General features: G+C 44.2%; 1 protein-coding gene across 1 annotated transcript in view; it reads right to left on the bottom strand.

Moving 5' to 3' along the window:
* Positions 1-21,762, bottom strand: part of GNB5 (G protein subunit beta 5) — a 44,479-nt gene that overhangs the window by 2,493 nt on the left and 20,224 nt on the right. The window contains exons 5-10 of the mRNA XM_001924730.4: positions 16,311-16,443; positions 9,945-10,088; positions 7,949-8,040; positions 5,246-5,294; positions 2,549-2,645; positions 1,373-1,539 (exon numbers count right to left, since the gene is read on the bottom strand). Coding sequence (XP_001924765.1) covers positions 1,373-1,539; positions 2,549-2,645; positions 5,246-5,294; positions 7,949-8,040; positions 9,945-10,088; positions 16,311-16,443 — 682 coding nt within the window. The remainder of the gene's footprint in view (positions 1-1,372; positions 1,540-2,548; positions 2,646-5,245; positions 5,295-7,948; positions 8,041-9,944; positions 10,089-16,310; positions 16,444-21,762) is intronic.

Here is a 21,762-nt window from a genome sequence, read left to right as displayed (position 1 = left end):
ATGACCTGTAAAACCTGAATTTAAGAGAGAAAATCAGTCTGCTACACACAAACATACGCCCTACATCCAAAACAGCACTCACGAGTCTTGGAAGGATAGCCCTTACTCCTAGCAACTCAAAGGTGCTTCCGTGGCCCTGGCTCCCCATCTCCTACTCGTCTGAAGGTCATCAGTGGCCTCCTTTCTAGGGAAGGTAACTCTTAGACTGACAACTGGAACCCTCTGTACCCACTCTGCTCACTGGGGACACAGACACTTTACAAATTTAGGAAACTCTTGCCCAGGACAATGAAGTCACAACAAACTTTATTGTTTGTTTCAGGAACTTTGCAAAAATCCTTTTATGTATTTACCCTAAGATTAGACCACTCAATTACCCTCTTGAAAAAAGGCACTCAGCTCTAAGGACAATAGAGAGCATCAGATGACTGGCTACTTTTTTTTCTTTTTATGGTTGCACCCAGGGCATATGGAAGTTCCCAGGCTAGGGGTCCATTGGAGCTGCAACTGCTGGCCTACGCCAGAGCCACAGCAATGCCAGATCCAAGTCACATCTGCAACTTAAACTACACTCATGGACTGAGTGAGTCCAGGGATCAAACCTGCATTCTCATGGATATTAGTCGGGTTCTTAACCTGCTGAGCCATAATGGCAACTCCAAGATGTGTTTTTCAAGTAATTTTTAAAGACGGTCTTTGAAATTCTCTCTCTCCCCCAACTCTATGTCTATCAATCTTAAAATATGCCATAAATTTGTCCAGTCCTAATGAAGTCCCTCCATCAAAAGACTTGCCTTAAACCAGACCCCTAAAAACCTCATAAATATCTGCCTTTGCTCTCCCCTTCTGAAGTGCTAATAAGACTGTCAAGTGTGCCATCTGCTATAGCGAGGTAAGCTTTGTTTGATGAACAGGTTATCTTGGTATTATTTCTGAGTAGTCAACATCTGACAAAGTCCTGGAACTCTTTGAGAATGTAATGAAAGCCATGAAGACATTTTTTTTTTTTGAAAAATGCACACACATACACAATTTGGCATATGACTGCAAGGGCTTCATAGGTCTCTGAAAGCCCCTCTGTGGGCTTCACAGTGGTCTGTGACCACAGAATAAGAACCCTGCACCACTGGGAGGTGAGAATGATAATCTAATTTGTCAAAGGTGAGAATCAGTCTTATGGGGTATCTATGCTTAAATACCTGCGTTGATGGGGAACTCACTACCCACCCAGTCAAATCATTCCTCTGGGGCTATCAGAATTGAAATCAGAGCTCTATTTGGCTGCCTAGGTCAAACAGACCTCTCTGCTTTCAGGAAGGCCAATCACTCCTGCTTTCACACACAGGGTAAAGTAGTAAAACATGTCTCTTACCCTGAGTGTATGATCCCATGATCCTGAGCAAAAAGCAGTCCCATCAGGGGAAACTCGTAGAGTACTAACACGGTTTTCATGTCCGAACAGGATGGAGACTCGGGATCCCTTGAGGACATCCCAGACATTGATGGTATAATCATTGTATCCAGCAAACAGCAGGCGACCTTAAAGCAGGAGGATATGATGGTTATGAAGCCAGTTCCCTCTTGTTTTTCTTTTCATGACTCTCACTCATGTGCTCGCTCATTCATTCATTCACTATTCAGTAAATAGTGATTTAGTGCCTACTATGTACCAGGCATTGTGCTTCACCCTGGGAATTCAAAGAGGAGAAAGGAGACCTGCGGAGGATGGTGATGGCCCAGGCTCACTCATAAATCATTGCAGCAGCAGGTAGTCAGGGCTGTAGTGGAAGTGCTCAGCTGTATGTAAAGTGCTATGTAATCACAGAGGAAGAGGAGGGATCTAGGAGGGCACTGCAGGGGAAGTGACATCTGAGCTGGCCTTTGAGGGCTGAATAAAAGTTTGCCATGGAGAGAAGGGAGGGAAAAGATGTTCCAGGCAGTGGTCACAGCATGCATGCACAAAGGCATGGTTGCACAACAGGAGGGTATCCAGGAGAACTGAATGGTCCAGTGACCTAGCGTATCAGTGTGGCCCTAACTTTCATTGGCAGCCACCCCAGCTATAAAGGCAGAGGTACCATGAGCTTCAGGGCATTAAGAAACTAGCACAATACTATAATTCAAGAATTGTTTAATGAATAAAATTTTTAAAAAAGAGAGACAAAGGGACTCTTGCTTCACCCCTGCCACCTCTGAAAAAAATCCTTTTTCAGGTGTGAAGGGAAAAATGGAAGGCTGGGCAGGAAAAGCCTAAAGGTCCTGCAGATGGAGTTTTGATGCATCATTGTATCAAAAGAAGATACAATCAGTCTTCAAAAGAAGTTTGTCTTGAAGAAGAGCATCAGATGGGCCCAGCCTTCATTTCCTGGGGTTGTGAACTGGGCTGGGGAAGCTACCTCAGGCAGGGTGAAGCAGGGCATCAAAAATGCAGTGGAGGAAAACCGGCACAAAAGACTCTTCGGCACATGGCCCCCCAGGAGGTCTAGCTGAGGGGAAGCTTGAGAGAGCCTGGTTTCACTGAGGGAAAATTTCTGAGGCAAAATCTTACCGCTGAGGGAGAAGTCCACACTGGAAGCTCCAAAGATGATACTCTCCTTGGAATAGATGGCAACCTCCCTGTCTGCCCGGAGGTCGTAGAGGCGACACTGGGATGACAAAGAAGACAAAGAAGCACCTGTTTCTGGATCCTGTATGGTGCACCAATGACCAGAGAGCTACAGACAGGTGCTGGAGGCTTGTGTGGTTTGAGGGATAAGTAGAACATCGCTTTCATTTTTTTCTCCTGGTGTTTTCTCCCTCAAACCGGATTCCTATTAATTTCTATGGATCATTAGAGATTCAAAGGAATAGCAAATACAGATTGCTCTGTGTACAAAAACAAAAGTGAAAGCCCTCTTTTTCTTTTTTCTGATAAAGAATATGTGTTCACTGTAAAAAAAAAAATTCAAAAAAACTCAGAAATGCATTAAAGGAAATAAAAGTTACCTTAAATCCTAGAGGTATTTATTACTACCTGGGCTATTTTCTTCAGTCTTCTCCTATTTTTTTTGGTGTATTTTTCAGTGAGGTGGATGTTTCCTTATTGCTTCCATTAGCATTACATTATGAGCATTTTCTCATATCATTAAATAATCTTCAAAAAACCAAAATTACTGCTCAGCATGAAGCGGCTACAGAAGATGAGACCTTCACCCAAATGCCAAAGATGTGGCATTGTCCATCTGTTGGGGATAATGTGGGAGCCATTCTAAATAACAAAAGCCTCTTTGGTAACCTCCAACTGACCAATAAGCAGCCCAAACAGCCATGTTTTAATCCCTTATTTGCCTGGTAGGAATGGAGAGAGAGCTGTCTGAAGCCAGTTCTCTTACAAAAAGAGCCCAAACCACTACCCCAGGGCAGATGAATTCTCTCGTCCTGCCTTCCCACAGCTTCCCTTAGCAGTGTATTCAATAAATCTCTTCTAATCTAAAACAAAACCAAACCAAACCATGATTAACATGGTTGTTCCATTCCCATGTGGATATATCAGAATCTAGACAGCCGTACCCTGCTAAGTGTTTTGACTGTGTCTAATTTTTCTCTTTAATAAATAAAACTATGGGGAAGCCATGATCATTCTTCTATAAAAATCTTTATCTGCATTGCTTATATTTTCCTTATAATACCTAAGGAATAGAATCCTTAGAATAGAAATGTTTCCAAGGAAAAGCATGGTCAGATCAAAGGATAGGGAAGTTTTGAAAGCTCCTGATCCCCATCACAAAACTGCCCTGCAGAAGGCAGTTACCCAGGGGCCTTACCGAGGCTCACCCAAGGCTCCTTCACTGCCCCACCTCCACCCCTGAGCATTTCTCAGCTAATCCAAGGGGCAAGTAAGCATCTGATCATTTAAACTTGCATTTCTGGAGTTCCTATTGTGGCTCAGCGGTAATGAACTCAAATAGTACCCGTGAGGACACGGTTTGATCCTTGGCCTCACTCAGTGGGTTAAGGATCTGGCGTTGCTGTGAGCTGTGGTGTAGGTTGCAGATGCGACTCAGATCTGGCACTGCTCTGGCTGTGGTGTAGGCCGGTGGCTGCAGCTCCAATTTGACCCCTAGCCTGGAAATTCCATATGCTGCAGGTACAGCCCTAAAGAGACAAAGAAAACAAAACAAAAACCCTTGCATTTCTTGGATTACAAGTAACTTTGGAAACATTTTCAGATGTTAACCATTGATTTACTGCTTTGTAAACAGTCTGCATTTTATCTTCTTTTTAATGGGAGTGTTTATCTTATTGAGTATGCAACCCCATTCATATCTAAAGAGTTCCAACTCAGTCTGTCATATATATATATATATATATATATATATATATATGAGATGAATTTTCCCAAAATGTGATGCCCTTATATTTTGTTATATATATTCTGACATACAGAAATTTAAAATTTTCATTATTATCAAAGCTCTCAATTTATTCCTTTGTAATTTCTTCCTTAGTAGCAAATTAGGAAGAAACTCATCTTTTAATAAGATATTTGATATTTTGAGGGCACAGAAGGTATTTTTTTCTTTTGAAAAGTAGGTCAACACAATTAGATAATTAGTATTAAAAGCCTTAAAACCAAACTGAGTTTTGAGTCAGCAAGTTCATGTCTGAGAATTAATTCTAAGGAAATAGTAAGAGAGATACTCAAAACATTTGCTTATAGTAGTGTTTTTAACAGGAAAGAAAAATGAAAAAAACCCTAAATATCCAAAAATTGAAGAGTGGTTAAGTGAATGATGGCAGGTCCATAACAAGGAAAACTATTCAATCATTAAGAACATGTAATGCAGGAAAATATTTATTGACATGAGAAAATGTTCACCATCTATTGCTAAATGAAAACAGCAAATTATAAAGCATTTTGTTTAAAAAGTAAAAACACATGTTCTCTTGTGGCACAGTGGGTTGAGGATCTGGCATTGTCACTGCAGCGGCTTAGGTTGCTGCTGTGGAGTGAGTTTGATCCCGACCCAAGAACTTCCACATGCTGCAGGAATGGCCAAAAAAGTAAAAAGACAGAAAGGAATTCATCGAAATGTAACTTTTCTTGAGTAGAAAGGTTAAGGTAATTTAGTTTTCTCCTCCAAGTTTTCTTTACTGAAGTCATAGCATTTCCGTAATTCAGAGAAAAGGTATTTTTGAAAAATAAAACTAAGTTTGAACATCTCTCCTTTGAATAGGAAAAGCTCTCAGTAACTCAGAAACATACCGTAGCATCATCTGATCCCGAAGCAAAGGCATCTCCACTCGGATAGTATCTGCAGAGAGAAAGCATGAGGACAAAGTGCTTTTACTTAGAGTGGGGATTCCTGATCCCTGGATGCCCACTGGAGCTGTCTCTGCTCCAATGTCCTGTGCTGGGCCCTCGGAATCACAGGCTCCTCTTCCAGGGCCCAAGGACCACCGTTACAGAGGCCAGGAAGGGAGGCTCAACTGGAGTGCCCACTGGCCTCTAGTTTTCTTCTCTGTAAACAGAGGACAGTGACATTGGCCTTGCAGAGTTATGGTGAGGAGTAAATGAGATAATATGTATATTTCATAAGACACTGAGCACAGGGAAGGTCCCCTGTTTCTTTAGTTTTCCTTGATCACATACGCCATTGGCAAGACCTGGCTAGAGTTCAGGGTCATAAACACAGACCCTGCAATCAGAGACACAGAGCAACTGGCAGCTCTCTGCACTGACCACTCAATTACACACGATACCTTTGGCCAGTGACGTCACTTTGCCCAGGCTGGGTTTTCTCATCTGAAAAGTGAGGAGGACAATGCACATGCCTTGTTGGAAAGACTGAATAAGACAGTATATACAGAGAGTATGGCATGGCGCCAAATAAAAAGCAGGCAATAAATGATGACTATTACTGTTACAGCCACTCTCTCCCTAATAATCAGGCTGTCTTGAGAGAAGGAAGCCTCAGGTGAGACCTGACGGACATGAAAAGAAGGTTCTGGGTTGAGGGAACAGCATAGGTGAGAGAATGTGCATTGTAAGCTGTTATTTCATGAATATGTACGGGTTTAATTTATTTTTGTGGCTTTATATTCTAGCCTGTATCTTAATAACTTCATTTACTATCTGTAGTAATTCTTTGATTTCCTTGGATTTTATAGGTAATTACTGTGCATTTGCAAAAAGTGAGTTTCCTTTTTCCTTCCTTACATTTGAGCTCAGAGAGGTAGAAAATTCTCATCAACATTACTTAATACTAAAGTAAGTATTCTTACTATGTTCTGGCTTTTAAGGGGAAAAAGTCTAGTGCTTTCCTTGATGTAGAAATGAAGATTCTTGGAGTTCCCTTCGTGGCTCAGTGGTTAACGAATCCGACTAGGAACTATGAGGTTGTGGGTTCGATCCCTGGCCTTGCTCAGTGAGTTAAGGATCTGGCATTGCCATGAGCTGTGGTGTAGGTCGCAGAAGTGGCTGGGATCCTGCGTTGCTGTGGCTCTGGTGTAGGCGGATAGCTACAGCTCCTATTAGACCCCTAGCCTGGGAACCTCCATATGTGGTAGGAGCAGCTCTAGAAAAGGCAAAAAGACAAAAAAGATTCTCAAGTGATTACACTTTAAATACTCTCCTGCCAGTGTTATCTTCCAACTTTACCTGTCAAGGCCCAACCTCTCTCTTGAGATCCAGGTCACAGATCCTGCTACCTACTTGTCATCTCCCCTTGGGTGTATAATAGGCATCTCAAACTTAACTAGTCCAAAACAGAGCTCCAGAATCCATGTGCAACCACGAACTCCTCTCTGCACTGCCTCCAACCCTCCCTGTCTTAGCAAATGGATCAGTACTTACTGTCCCTTATAAAAGATTCGAGTTCCCTGAGCTCAGGGCTTTTCTCTTGTAATGCAACTCTTTTCATGCGCAGGTGTCATTTGGCCCTTTTCATGTCATCCTGTGGAACTGGGGCTTAGGTAACCAGCACAAAAATGCTGATTCCCTGGCTACCGCCATTGCTAAGAGTAATCCACTGTCCTTCATCTCTAACCCGGGAGTCTCATGTCTTCGACCAGCATCCACACATTGGGGCTGTTGTTTGTTCCCTGAGTAGAGTTTAACTTTGCAGAATGCACCTCCCAGAAGCTAGTTTTGTGCCGTTTCTGAGATTGGCAGCCTTACTCGATGGCTTGTAAAATCTCAAATCCTTCCTAATTTTGGACATTTCTGTCCTCACTGTGTCTTCTTTAGTTTCCACCACCATCATTTCTTTCCTGAACTCACACAACAACCTTCTAACTGGCTGCCATACCTCCACCCTTGTTCCCCTAAAATCTACTTTGCATACAGAAGCCAGGCAAAACACCGACCATGGTGGCCACCTCTCCAGCTCAGGACTCTCCAATGGCCACCTGGCCTTTTGTCGGGTCCCTGAACATCTCACCTCCCTGTTCTTGTCCCCAGTTTTTTGTGAGATTGGCTCCTTCATTATCCTGGTGTCAATTTTAACATCAGTTTCTCAGAGAGGCCTGAACACTCAAAGAAACAACCCATCTCATCACAGTTCCATATTTTCTTTTTAAATAGCACTTATCAATATCTTAAGCTGCACATTTATTTGTGCTTTGTCTTGTCTGTCTCCTAAGAGAGTGGGGACCTTGTTTACCTTGTTCAGAACTGCATTACTAGTTCCTGGAATAACATTAGTGTGTACGTGCTTAATAAATATCTGCTGAATGAATGAATGAGAAATATTGGCTTGATGAAGACAGGATAATATCCATTGCTCCTAGTGCAATTATATTAAAATTCTCCGAGAAATCTAGAGTGCCATTCAATCCCACCACAAATCAGTCACTTTTGCTGGAAAGGCCTTTCTCAGTCAAGTAACTGAGCTTGGAGGCTAAGCACTAGCCCAGGGTAGGGAATACCGGAGAAGAGAGAAGCAACATGAACATTCTACTCACTGACCGGACACTGTTGATGTCAGATTCGTGTGTTTCAAAGGCCTGTATGCACTGGCCGGAGCGCATGTCCCACACCATGGCTTTCTTGTCACATCCCTACAAAAGCAAAGTTACCCAGAGTTATGGCCATGGCAAGGACTGTCTACAGATAGGCCTGGGTCCTGGTTATGTCACAGAGATTGTTTAGTCCCCAATAGTAAATGGCTGACAACATGCTTTTCTGAGATTAACCTTACCCAGAGCCACTTTCCCCAGCTGGTAAGCCCTGAGAAGACCAGAGCTAGGTCCTGGGGTGGGGGAAGCAAGGGAAGGCATCCAGCTGCCTTTTGCAGCATGTTTTCTTCTCTCCCACCTTTCTAAATGGGTACAAACTCTCCAGGGCTCCTTCTCACCTTTATCCTGGGCATTTCCCTTCATGCTTCCCTTTCTCTCCTGCCCCTGACCTATCCCTCCGCTTCTATAAGCCCAGAGGGGAAGGCAGGTGGGTGGTGGCTGCAGCGGGGGCTCCCAGTTTTGCCTCAGGTGTATGGGGCAGCCTGAGCACAGGTGAGCACCCCAGCAGCCCAGTCAGGGTACTGCCAGCAGTCAGCTGCATGGCTCAGGCAAGTCACCTCCCTGGGTTTCCACCTCGACACCTGTAAAGTGAACCCTCTCCGGGTTGTTAACATGACCCAGAGAATCATAAACACAAGGCTTTCACATACTATACTGCTTCTAAGAGCATTTTGCTAAATTCCTACAGAGCAGTCCCATGATCAAGCATGGGCAGCATAATTAGACCTTCAAAGGTCAAACGGAAGAAGTAATGGGTTAATGTTCATGTCTAAGTTTTTGGTTTCAACTCAGAGGACAGACTGGAAGAGGTACCATAATTGAGGTCTCAGAAAGACCTGCTGTGGGGGGTCAGCACTCCAAGCATCTTTACTAGAACGTGGACAAAGGAATCAGAGGTGTTCTTTAAATCTTTAAAGAGGACGCTACATCAGATTTTTAAATATTCTGAAAGAGACAATGTAATCTACAACAATATCAACAATTTGGAAAAACAGCGTAGCTGAGCAGTGATAAATACAGTTATACAAAGACACAGGAATAAAACATACACAGATGGGGCTAAATATCCAAGAAGAAAATTAAGTATCCTGCCAATTAGAGGCTTCACAGCCCTCACCTAAGAGCCAGGACTACGAGGTGGGCAGCTCAGAGCAAAGGGCCTTTATGTCTTCCAGCTGCAAAAGTCACTGAATGGCGTTTGTACCTTTGTCCTCTCTCACCATCTCCTGACCAAGGAGAGATAGGACCAGGGGTGGGGTTAGCCAGCTCATCTCATTCTTATTCCTGGGTGTCCACAGAAACATTTTCCTCTCTTGCTTATATAACACACTGCAAACTCTTCCCTCTACTGCTCATAATGTCCTAGGGATGGTGGGGGAATAAATGTTACAGTGCCTTATGCCCCATGTGCAGAGGATGAAATGCAGAGTCAGGTAGCAAAGGTGGGCCCAGGTGATCCAACTCCTCGTCTGGTGCTGTTCCGCCAGGGTGGCCTATCTGCTGCCTCAGAGCCTTCGAATACACTGTTCCCTGGGAGAGGGTGGGGACTGGAGGGGGTGGGGCAGGAGAGTGTCCCACTGGTGCCAAAGCCCTGATCACACCAGGGCTGCCTCACCTCAGCTGCCACCTGAGCTGCCTGGCACCCTTGGAGCTGTTTCTCATGCTCACAGACACAAACTCTCTGCTATTTATGAAGACCGATAGGTTTAAATGTGGCAGCAATCACACTGGGAGAACATTCCCGACCCTTTGGTTGACCACTGCATGCCAGTGGCAGAACAAGAGCCCCTCACACCTCAGTGCTGTGATGCCCACCAAGCACAGCCACCATGGCAGGAACTGAGGGTGCAGCAGAGGCTGCCAGTTTCTCAGCCCCGTCTAGGGAATTGCAGGAACACCCCCATAAGCCTCCCAAGTGGACCAAGAGCTCTTCCTTGGGTCCTTACCCCAGACACAAAGGTGTTCCCGGTCTCTGAGGGGGCCAGGTCCAAGCAAAGCACGTCGGCCCCGTGGCCATGGAAGCTCTGCAGCAGCTGCCCGCTCTCCACGTCCCACAGGGCGCATGTGCCATCGCCGCTGGCCGTCAGGATCTGCCGCAGGAAGGGTGTGGCTGTCATTAGCGCTGTCAGGGGAGGTGAGCCAGAGGCTTACAGCTCCACAGGGGACAAAGCTCCACACACATACATGCACCATGCACACCTGCTAAATCTAGACCCAAGCACAGAACTCCTTCTCCCATGGTGAGAAAGAAATAGTCCCTTGTTGTCCCCCTCGCTGTCCCTGAGCTGTGTGTTTATGTGCCTGTCCTTCTGCCAAGTACAGCATCCAGAGGCCTCCCTGTGGTACACACCGGCCTGGCACATAGGAAGTGCTCTGTGAACGTTTGCTAAACAGAACCTCGAGTGGCTCCCACAAGCAGTCAAACCCACTGTTGTGCTTCCCAGACATTAAGCTGCACTCCCTTCCCCCCGTTACTTGTTTATCTAGAGTCTGTTTTGCGGTCTGAGATTCTGTATTTTACAGACTTCCAGGTGATGCCGGCCCTGCCCGCTGGGCCTCACCTGGAGCAGCATTTTTCTAAACACATTCTCCTAGTGCTGCATCCCACAGAGGCTCCCTGGGCCACCGAGCAGTGCTGACACGCACATGCAGGGTCAGCAGCATCTGCTGACTAAGTCCAGGTGCTCTGCTAGGCATCAGGGTTTGCAGAAAGACCATCTTGGAGCTCAGTTAACAGGATTGGCAGGAAAAACTGAAACCCACCTTCCTCCCTACATTCATCAGATCCAGGACCAGGTACACTGGCCTGGTGCTGTGTTAGACAACACTGAGACCAAGGAAAAATAACCTGGCTGCCTGCTCCAGGAAATACCTGCTCCTGCAAAATCAGACTGTGAACCCATTAAACAACTCACTTATCAAGACTAATAGCTTTGTAAAAAATTAATGAAACAGACACCTCAATTAAATAGAGTTAGAGACCAGAAGGGAGAGCTCTCACATCCTGTGATGACAGTAGAGCCCAACAGAAAGAAGACTCCTATTCTTTCCTTGCAAGGGCTCAGCCAATGAAAAGCCGGGGACTCTTGAGGCCCCCCCCACTTCCTTTTCCCCTCTATAAAAGAGTTCTCCTCCTATTGCTATGTGAGGACTTGCACATGCCCTGCTGTGGCTGCAGACCCTGAACTGCAGTTCTTCCCTGATCCTGAAAAAACCCATCTTTGCCACATAAATATCCACCAGTCTATTTATTTCAAGTCAGGAGCTTACTCACCAAGACTTGCTTTAAGATCCTTATCTCGCTGAGCTCACCATTCCAAAGCTATTATGTCATAACCAGTTCCCACCTTGAAAGACCCACCTTAAAATTACTCACCCTAGACCCCGGAACCCTCTAAGGACCCTTCTCTAATTTCTCCATTCTGAGACACTACAATAATTCCATCAAGCTGGGCTTCTCCCTTGCTGCAGTGGGTAGAATAAACATAGCATTGCTGGTTGGCAGGTGTTGCTGATGGTCTGGGCAAACAAGACAATGATCACTTATGACAGATAAAGTACAAAGATCCAGACAGGCCTGTGCGAGGGGCATCAAACCTACTCTGGCTACATCTGAGCTTATCTAAGAAGAAGAGAGAGAGCTGGCCAGGGGAGGGGAAGCGAGGGCGGGGGAGGGTGCTGCAGGTGAACAGCCTACCTCTGCCCTGAATGAAAGGTGTGCCTGGGGATAGAGTGAGGACTTTATCCTGCTGGGGGGTGGGAACCATGGAAAGCTTCTGAGCAGAATGATAAAATGAAGGTTCTATTTTAGGAAAATCTGAGGTCGGTGCAGCTGCCCCTCAAGCAGCCTCTGTATAGCTTCCAAGCACAAAGGCTGGCCCATGCACGGAGAAGAACGCTGGGGTGCCTGGGGAAAGGCATGGAAGGCAGAACTAAGAACTAGGGTTTTAGATTCTGTCGCTGCCCGTGTGTGTGAGGCTTGGGCTCTGGTTCATCTGGGAGAAAGGCAGTGGCGTCCAGGACTCATGGCCTCACAGACCCAGCTGACAGCGTCACAGAGTTCTGGTACCAGCTTGATTCTGAGCAGCCATGGGGGGAGTCATAGGGTTAAACCCTGGATAGCAGAGCATCCCTACACCCCATTTTCCTGTTGCTCACAGGGACTGGATGCTGTGATAAGACAGACCAAGAAGTGGCTCTTGCAGTAAGTGCCCACCACAGAGCCCTCTGTGGGTGCAGATTACATGGCTGAGGAAGGAACACAGGAAGTGGGTCTTAAAGGACTGCTGAAATTCAGTGCACCCATGGACCACGCTGCACCTCCAATTCCATGTCCATCCTCTCCCTCCTTCCCCTTCTCTTCCCTTCTCTCTCACATGGTAGGCCTAGCACTTACACAACAATCTCTTTTTTTCTGCAGGGAGGGAACACCTTGCCACCCTGGCCTTGTACACGCTGGCTGCACCACCTTAGAGCAGGTTCCTACCAGCAGTCTAGGAGGCCTAGGATCTCCGTGCAGCCAGGAGAGGCCCCTCTGAGGAGAAAGAGCTGGTACATTCTGCAGCTCTCAGGCTTCTTGGGTGTGGCCCCCAAGGCCTTCCTCAAAGCCCCCACTTGCAGGCAGCTCTCAAATTTGGTAGGACTCCTTCCTACCTCGACTTCTTTTTTTTTTGTCTTTTTAGGGCTACACTTATATATATGGAAGGTCCAAGGCTAGGGGCTGAATTGGAGCTGTAGCTGCCAGCCTATGCCACAGCCACAGCAATGCCAGACTGGAGCCATGTCTGCAACCTACACCACAGTTCATGGCAACGCTGGATCCCCAGCCCACTAAGGGAGGCCAGGGATTAAACCTGTGTCCTCATGGATACTAGTCGGGTTCCTTACCGCTGAGCCAGCAATTTCTTTTAAGATGCCTGTGTACATCTGACGAGATGACCCAGGCTGGGAGAAGTAGCTTAGGAACACACAAGACTTGGACTCTGTCTTAATTTGGGTACTTGTATTTCGTAAGATGCTACAATTCCCTCCAGTCTCTGTTGGCCCACACCCACTAGCAGAGGCAGCACCCCACTGCTGTCCTAACACTTGCAAAGAAAGGGGCAAGTGATCTCCAATCTTTTTGGGGACATCAGGTCCAAACAAATGACTGCCTTAAATGATTCCCTCATTCTAGTCCTTTAACGGGAATTTTCCATACCATACTCTTCAATCAAAGAAATGAATAGTTTTTAAAAGTTAAATGTAAATTCTTAATATTTAAAAAAATATTTTAAAGGCATATGAAAAAATGCCCAACATCGCTAATTATTAGAGAAATGCAAATCAAAACTACAATGAGGTACCACCTCACACCAGTCAGAATGGCTATCATTAACAAGTCTACAAATAACAAATGCCAGAGAGGGTGGAGAGAAAAGGGACCCCCCCCTACACTGTTCATGGGAATAAACTGGCACAACTACTATGGAAAACAGTATGGCGGTTCCTTAGAAAACTAAAAATACAACTACCATATGACCCAACAAAAAATTCCCACTTTTGGGAATATATCTGGACAAAACTCTAATTCAAAAAGATACATGCACCCCTATGCTTATAGCAACACTATTCATAATAGCCAAAACATAGAAATAACCTAAATGCCCATTGACAGATGAATGGATTAGGAAGATGTGGTACATATATACAATGGAATATTATTCAGCCATAAAAAAGAATGAAATAATGCCAGTTGTAGCAACATGGATGGACCCAGAGATTATCATACTAAGACAGAAAAAGACAAAAACCATATGGTATCACTTATATGTAGAATCTAAAATAAGGCACAAATGAACCTATCTATGAAACAGAAACAGACTCATAGACATAGGGAACAGACTTGTGGATACCAAGGGGGAGGGTCAGGGGAGAGGGATGAACTGGGAGTTTGGGGTTAGTAGATGCAAGATATTACATCTGGCATAGGATAAACAACAAGATCCTACTATATACCACAGGGAACTATACCAAATCAATGATGGAAAAGAATATAAAATAAGAGAGTGTATATATATATATGTGTGACTGGGTCACTTTGCTATACATAAGAAATTGGCACAACATTGTAAATCAACTATACTTCAACAAAAAATTTAATATTTTGTGATCTTCATTACAATGTAAATACATTTGGGGGGGGGCGGTGACTGCACCCACAGCATATGGAAGTTCCTAGGCTAGGGGCTGAATAGGAGCTGTGGCTGCCGGCTTACGCCACACCCACAGCAACACCAAATCCAAGCTGCATCTGTGACCTACACTGCAGCTCATGGCCATGCCAGATCCTTAACCCACTGAGCAAGCCCAGGGATCGAACTGGAGTCCTCATGGATCCTAGATGGGTTTGTTAGTGCTGAGCCGCAATGGGAAATCCCAATAAAAATAAATTTTAAAACCAAACATTTATTACAATAAATGCACTAAACTAAACTAAATAAATGCTCTAGCTCATTGTCTCTTATTCTGGAATGTAGAGCATCTGTAGGTCTTATAACCAGCCTCTTCAGGTTTCCATTTTTTATTTTTATTTTTTTATTTACTCATTTGGCTTTTTTATCTTTTTAGAGCTGCACCTGCAACATATGGAGGTTCCCAGGCTAGGAGTCTAACCAGAGCTGTAGCCACTGGCCTACAACACAGCCACATCAGCGTGGCATCTGAGCCACATCAATGTGGCATCTGAGCCACATCTGCAACCTACAACACAATTCACGGCAACGCCGGATCCTTAACCCACTGAGCAAGACCAGGGATAGAATCCACAACCTCATGGTTCCTAGTTGGATTTGTTTCCACTGAGCCATGACAGGAACTCCCATTTTTCATTTTTAGATTGCAGAGGTAGGAGGAAACTTAAGGTTCATGAGTTCAGGGATACCCAAACCGGGCGATGCATCTGGATCACCCATGAAACTTTGTATTAATATTAATAGTAATAAAATAATAAGAGCTAATATTTATTGATATACAGCAGGGACTACATTAAGTATTTTAATAGGATTCTTCTAATCCTCAGAAGTTAATCCAATAAGGACACATTCAATCCGCAGAAAATCTTCTAAGGAAGCAATTTACTACCCTCCACACATGCAAGTGAGAAAAACAAAACACAGAGAATAACAAAACCTTGTTTAGGATGGGCCAGCTAGAACACCAGGCTAATCATCCTCTGTTGCTTCGCCTGCTCCTCAGGCCCAAGGACATCTGGTGTGGTCCCTGCAGCAGCCAGGGCCATAGCGCTCCCTAATGCTCAGGCCTGCAAGAGCCCTGGACCCAACAGGTGTAAGCACTGCCCTCCAAAATCTGAACAGCCCCTGGATCAGCAACGCAACAACTATCCATCACCGGGTCTCCCTGCCGCTACCCTTGCCTCTCCTCCCGATGTTAGTCAGCTGAAGCCGGTGTAGGCTTTAATCTGACTTGCTCTCCTCCTTCAAGCAAGCCAATCTGCCCAGCCCCTGCCATGGCTCTCTGCCATCTGTAGGGTCAGCCCGGCCATTCAGGGCACCCTGTGATCTGGCCCTGCCCATCTTTCAGGCTGCCTGCCTCCCACAGTGCTCCCATCACATGACTGGCAACACACTTGTCCTCCAAGGCAGCTTCTCAAAGAGAGTTTGCAACCCCCGACTCCTGCTCCAAGCTCCCAGCCTCTCCACTGTTCAGTCACCCCTGGTATCTGGCAATGTGGGTGGTGGCACCTATGAAGGTTTGCTGGAGAGATGTGACCAAGAAACTACAGGACGCTTTATGACTTGTGAAAGAAAACATAGCCAATATGTTGAAACTGTATTATCTTCACTTTGTGGTTTATTCAAAATAAGGCACAGATTTTGCATGTGTTAAACCAGGAATATAACAGAGGTACAATGAAGTGTGTCAAGGGCACAACTCCGGAACTCAGGACCCATTGAAGTTTTACATACAGAAGCACCTTGGCACCACTTCTCAAACCTGGACAGGAATCCCCACCACCCCAGTAAGGTCCCTGAGCCACTCGCACCCCCACCAAGTCAATTAGAGGAGGATGTTCAATATGGCACGGAATTCATCTCAACACGACAAACAGTCAACCGCCCTGACTTTCCCCATTTCTGACTTTAATAATAATACAACCAATGAGACACCACAGGAGCTTCCTCCTAGAGCCCAGGGCCAGAGCGCCACAGCTTCCTACAAAGAGAGATCTCCCTGCAGGCCCGCTTTAGTTCTCTACCACTGACCCTGCTCTCCGGCAGGCTGGCCCATCATCTCGCAGGCCCCTTATTTACCTGCATGTCAGAGTTGGTGAAGCTGCAGGCTGACAGGTAGTTGGTGTGCATAGCAACGGACTTCTTTTTGGCGGCCATGTTTTCATTTTTGTCAAACGTCAGTGGGTACACAGAACACTTGTTATCCAAACCACTAGCATGGGAAGACAGAAGTGTCAAATGTTAATACCAGGCAACAGACTACGTGGACACTTTCTCATTCACACAAACTTTTCAAAATGTTTTCCTCTGGAATTTTCATATGTTGGAATCTTTCTCCCAATTTTTACTTTGAAGATTTTCAAACGAATACCCAGATCCCTTCACAAAAGTCCACTAACTTAACATTCTGCCATATTTGTGGGAGCAAATTCTGAACCATTTGAATTCAAGTTGCAGACCTATTACATTTAAATACATCAATCTGCAAATCTGCATCTCCAAAAAATAACATTCTTCTATTATCACTAACTCATGATCACATCTGAGAAAACTAACAAATATTCCATAACACCATGTAATAAACCATCCATATTCAATCTTTCCCAACTGTCTCCAGGATCCAGGGCCCAATTAGATCCACACACTGCAGTTTTTACATCTTTTAAATATCTTCTTTTGGAGAAGAGACACTTACGTTTGTTGTTCTTGATGAGAGATCTTAGATGGGCTGTCTTTTAGAATGTCACACACTCTGGATTTGTCACATGGTTTCTTAATGTTTATATTCAAGTATAACATTTTTAGCAATGATACAAATGTGATATATACAGGTGATATTGTGTACTTCTTTCTTACTGCTTTACTTTAGGAGGCTTGTAATGCCTCTTGTCCCAAGACTGGTGATGCCAACTTTGATGGCTTTGAAGGGGTTCAAGACTTCAGTGGAGGAAGGAATGGCCGATGTGGCAAAAATGGCAAGAGAACTAACTAGAATTGAAGTCGAGTCTGAAGATGTGACCGAACTGCTGCAATGTCATGATAAAACTAATAGATGAGGAGTTGCTTCTTATGGATGAGCAAAGAAAGTGGTTTCCTAAGATGGAATCTACTCTTGCTAAAGATGCTGTGAAAGTGGCTGAAATGACAACAAAGGATTTAGAACATGATATAGACTTAGCTGATAGAGCAGTGACAGATTTTGAGAGGATGGATGCTGATTTTGAAAGAAGTTCTACTGTGGCTAAAACGCTCAGAAATAGTACTGCACGTGACAGAAATTGTGAAAGGAAGAGTCAATCAATCGATATGACAAACTTCATTGTTGTCTTACGTTAAGAAATATCCACAGCCACCCCAGCCTCTAGCAACCACCACCCTGATTGGTCAGTAGCCAACACTGAGGCAAGACCCTCCACCAGCAAAATGACTATGACTTGCTAAAGACTCTGATGATGGTCTTTTAGCAATAAAGTATTTTTAAATTAAGGTATGTATATTGGTTTTTTAGACATAATGCTATCACATACTTAACAGAATATAGTGTAGTGTAAACATAACTTTTATGTGCACTGGGAAACCAAAAAATTTGTGTGAATCACGTTACCCTGATACTCACTTTATTGCATGGTCTGGAACCAAACCCACAGTATTTCCAAGGTATGCCTGTTGTAATAACCTGTGATGTGACACTTTTAGGTCACGTGAATATCTTGTTCCCAATAACCATCATACAATGGCTTTAGCATGACTATCCTTGTTTGAATAAAATATTACTTCATAGGTATAAGGTAGTGACCTTCTAATATAATAATTCCTTCTGTGTTTATTAGCTAACACTTTTCTGTAAAGACAAATTCCTCCCTGCCCCCCACAGTGTCACCAAACACCCATGGATCCTATTATTTTCCTCTTCAATTGTGTTATGATCAATTACTCTCATTACTCCATGTGATGCTGAAATTGTCCCAAATTTGGACAGTAGGGACCTCTTCAAGTAGCTCTTGTTTCCAGTTGATATGACTCTGCTGATTTGACTTGAAGGTTTCCATACTTTCTGGCACAAGAAAATAGGCTCACTTTATTCTTTTCCTGTCCTAGACTGACAAGCAGTCTGACCACAAGGAGCCCTGCTTCCATTTAGTGTGGAACAACATTTAGGGAGGGCCTGGGGGAGCTGGGGGATCCCTTTGCTTGGAGGTGCAAGTGCAGATGTGGTTATCTATTATCCATAATTAGCTTTGGCAAGCTTGTTTATAGGTCGTGTGGGTGAGCATGGTTTGCACTTGGCTGTGATAATGAACTAGCAGGTTTCAGACTGTCAGCTTCCTTAACCCTCGAGATGAAACATACTCTCCTACTGCGAAGCTTCAGAGTGAATTCTCAGTCAGTTGGACACTCACACTTGGGGTTTGCATTTCTACAAGAAGCAGGAAAGTACTGTGATGTGATGCATTTGGAATTGAATCTTTGTTTTAGTACCTAACTCATCCTGTGATCCTGGTTACGTTTTTAAGCATTCCTGAGCCTCAATGTCCTTAACTATAAAATGGAGTGGATCCCACCCCCCTATCATAAGGGGCTGCTGTGAAGATTACAGAGTTCAGAATGGCTCTTGACACATGAAAAGGCTCAGTAAGTGGTCATTATTATTCTTACGTCTTGCTTTGGAGGCAGGTACTATGTTATATTCACCTTTGAATTCCCCTAGGGTACTCAGGCCAGTGCCTTGCACACAGGGGCTTGCTCATAATAAATGCATAACCTGAAGGAAGGCTTCTTGGGAATATGTCTTCCAATAAAAAATACATATGTATACAAAATCAACTGATACATTTTTTGAGAAGGAGATTATGTGAAAAAATACTGGTGGAGTTTTATTCTTTCAAGTTTGGAACCAGCTAAGATATGGACTCAGCAGTCAGGCAGATAAAAATAAAAACACCCCTGTCGTTACCTTTAAAGACATTTGGGGAACGTGGCACGGGTGTGGGTCTGTGTAGTTACAAAGATGTCACAAAGCCACAGCTGGGAAACACTACGATAGACTATCATAAGAAACTCAAACTAATCACAGATGCTCTTAGCAGTTCTAGGAAAGGTCTGAGTAGGGCAGGTGGTGCTATTATCTAAGGTCAGGGTTCAGTCTTTCTCAGTTTAGTGTTTGGTGCTCTCTCCTCATCTACTGGACTCCCCATATTTTAAAAAGGGCTTTCAGAAATTTTCACACCTTGAACTTCTAGTACGGTTTTTAAAATCAACCCACAAGGCAGCCAGTGCAGGTTTCGACCATCGGCCACATGGCAGGGCCTGGGAAGAAGAGATGACGGAAATTAAGGCACCAGCCACCCCTCCACTATGAGCTCTCTCTGCCCCAGGGTGTCACCAGAAAGCTATCTACCTGGGCTTGGTAAAATTACTCTCATCCCTGACCGTCCCCTGCCTTCACGGAAATTCTTCCACTGCATTTCATTTAGTGAGGTTTAAAATAAGACACTGCTTACGGGATCATTTTCTAAACTAATGTGGAAGACACTGTGCATGATGTTATCATATTCACTGAATACAGCAGAAGGCTCTAACCAATATGTTCTTTTTTAGTTTGGAAGTAGAGAGCTGATATCTTAATATCAAATACCCAGAAACCTCTATAGCCCATCCAACTCTTTGTATTTGCTAGAATTAATGCCCAATGAGAAACATACTACCCTAGGGTTTTTGTTTTTCAAATGTAGAGTACTTATCATTCTTACTGAGTAGTGAAGAACTTACTTAATGAGAGGCCTGGCCTTTGCCCTTGGCTATTGGGACCTCTAAGCCCCTGGAAGGTCTCATCTGTTGGGAGTGTCTTTGTTTGCCTGGGGCTTTGATCCCTAGACAGTTTAACATTGTAATCTGTGATGGGAGCTTTGGGACACGTTCTGAGTTGTGACCCCGCCCGAGAAAGGAGACTAAAAGTATTAGCCTGACCTAAAGGTATTGGAGACTGAAGGTCAGCCCTATGGGTGGTATGTGATTGAGCCCCAGGAAAAACCCTGGACCCCAAGGGCTCTGGTGAGTTTCCCCCATTGGCAATACTCTGAGCTTGGCCAGGAGGAAGTAATGCCATCTGTGACTTCACAGTGAGGGGACGACTGGGCTCTCCACATTCAGACCCCGCCAGACCCCTCCTGGACTCTGCCCCGTGCAATCTCTTCCTTTGGCTGCCTCTAATTTATATCCTTTCACTGTAATAAAACTGTGAGCATTAAGTACAGCACTCTCCTGAGTTCTGTGTGCTGCTCTAGTTAATTCCTGAGCCTGATGGTGACTGCAGGCTTGCCACGCAAACTGTGGCCAGTGTCTGAAGGGAGGGACATCTTGTGCGGGCTGTGCTTTGTACCGGTACAGGTGGCCAAACTCCTTTACACTACCTTCTAACTCGGCATATGTAAACAAATGTGTCACGCGAGTGTGCATTCACACCCACATCTGTATGTATATCTATATCCGGGTCTTTTATTGTGGTCAGGTCATATCCCTTTAGGAAGTAGATGGAGATAAACTTTATATAAATATTGCCATTCAAAGATAATCTACTTTCAAGTTTTTTTAAAAATTTGAAAATATGAAATACATGTATGTAAGTGGGGTCTCCAAAGGGACACAGGATCTCAGCAAGTGGAGAGAATGGGAAATTTCCCCCAAAGCAGCCATTCAAAGGGAGTGGACATCAGGGATGATGGTTGGTGTGACTCTAGCTAAAGAAGGCTTTTGCTTGGAGGCCCAAGGTTTTCATATTTGAAATAAAACTCATTTCTCATGATTATAAAAATAATATATGCTTCTTTTAAAAACTGAAAATAGACAAGCTTATGACAAAGCGAAAAACACCCACAATCCCATCATCCAGAAGGAACCACTGCTGCATTTTTGGTATAGTTCATCACAGCCTTTCTACTGATGCCTCTTCTCTAAACATGGCTGAGGTTCTACCAGAGCAGTATTTTGAATGGTCCCAGAATTGTTTAACATGAGGACAGGGAATTATGGTGGCTGCATTTCACACTGCCAATTCTGTTAAACTGAGCTCCAGGAGAACAGAGATGAAGGCATAATCTTCCTAGTAATCTTGATGCTCTTTTCACTTATGTAATTAAGAATTTCCCTTTTTAATGGCCATATGATATTCCACTCAGTTCATGTACCACAATTCCCTTAACAATTTCCTTCAATGGACATATTGTTTCCCTTTATTCCTTTACTTTAAATACTGGTACAATAAATGTTATTGTTTATATGATTTTTCTATATTTTGGATCACTGCTTTCAAATAAGTTCTTAGATGTGGAATCACCAGATCAAAGGTTGCAAATGTTTTAGGGCTCTTGATACACATTTACCAACATGCTTTCCAAAGTGTTTGCTTGAATTTACAGTCCCCACCAATAGCATTTAAAGTGGAGGGGATAGGTTCGAGATTTACACTAATGTCAGACTATAATGAAAAAGATTTGGGACGTTTTTGTAGCTTTTCCTTTGATAAAGTTTAGGG

Source organism: Sus scrofa, chromosome 1, assembly GCF_000003025.6.
Source record: "Sus scrofa isolate TJ Tabasco breed Duroc chromosome 1, Sscrofa11.1, whole genome shotgun sequence".
Classification (NCBI taxonomy): Eukaryota; Metazoa; Chordata; class Mammalia; order Artiodactyla; family Suidae; genus Sus; species Sus scrofa.
Note: the sequence above shows the minus strand (reverse complement) of the source record. Positions and strands in the feature narration are given on the sequence as shown.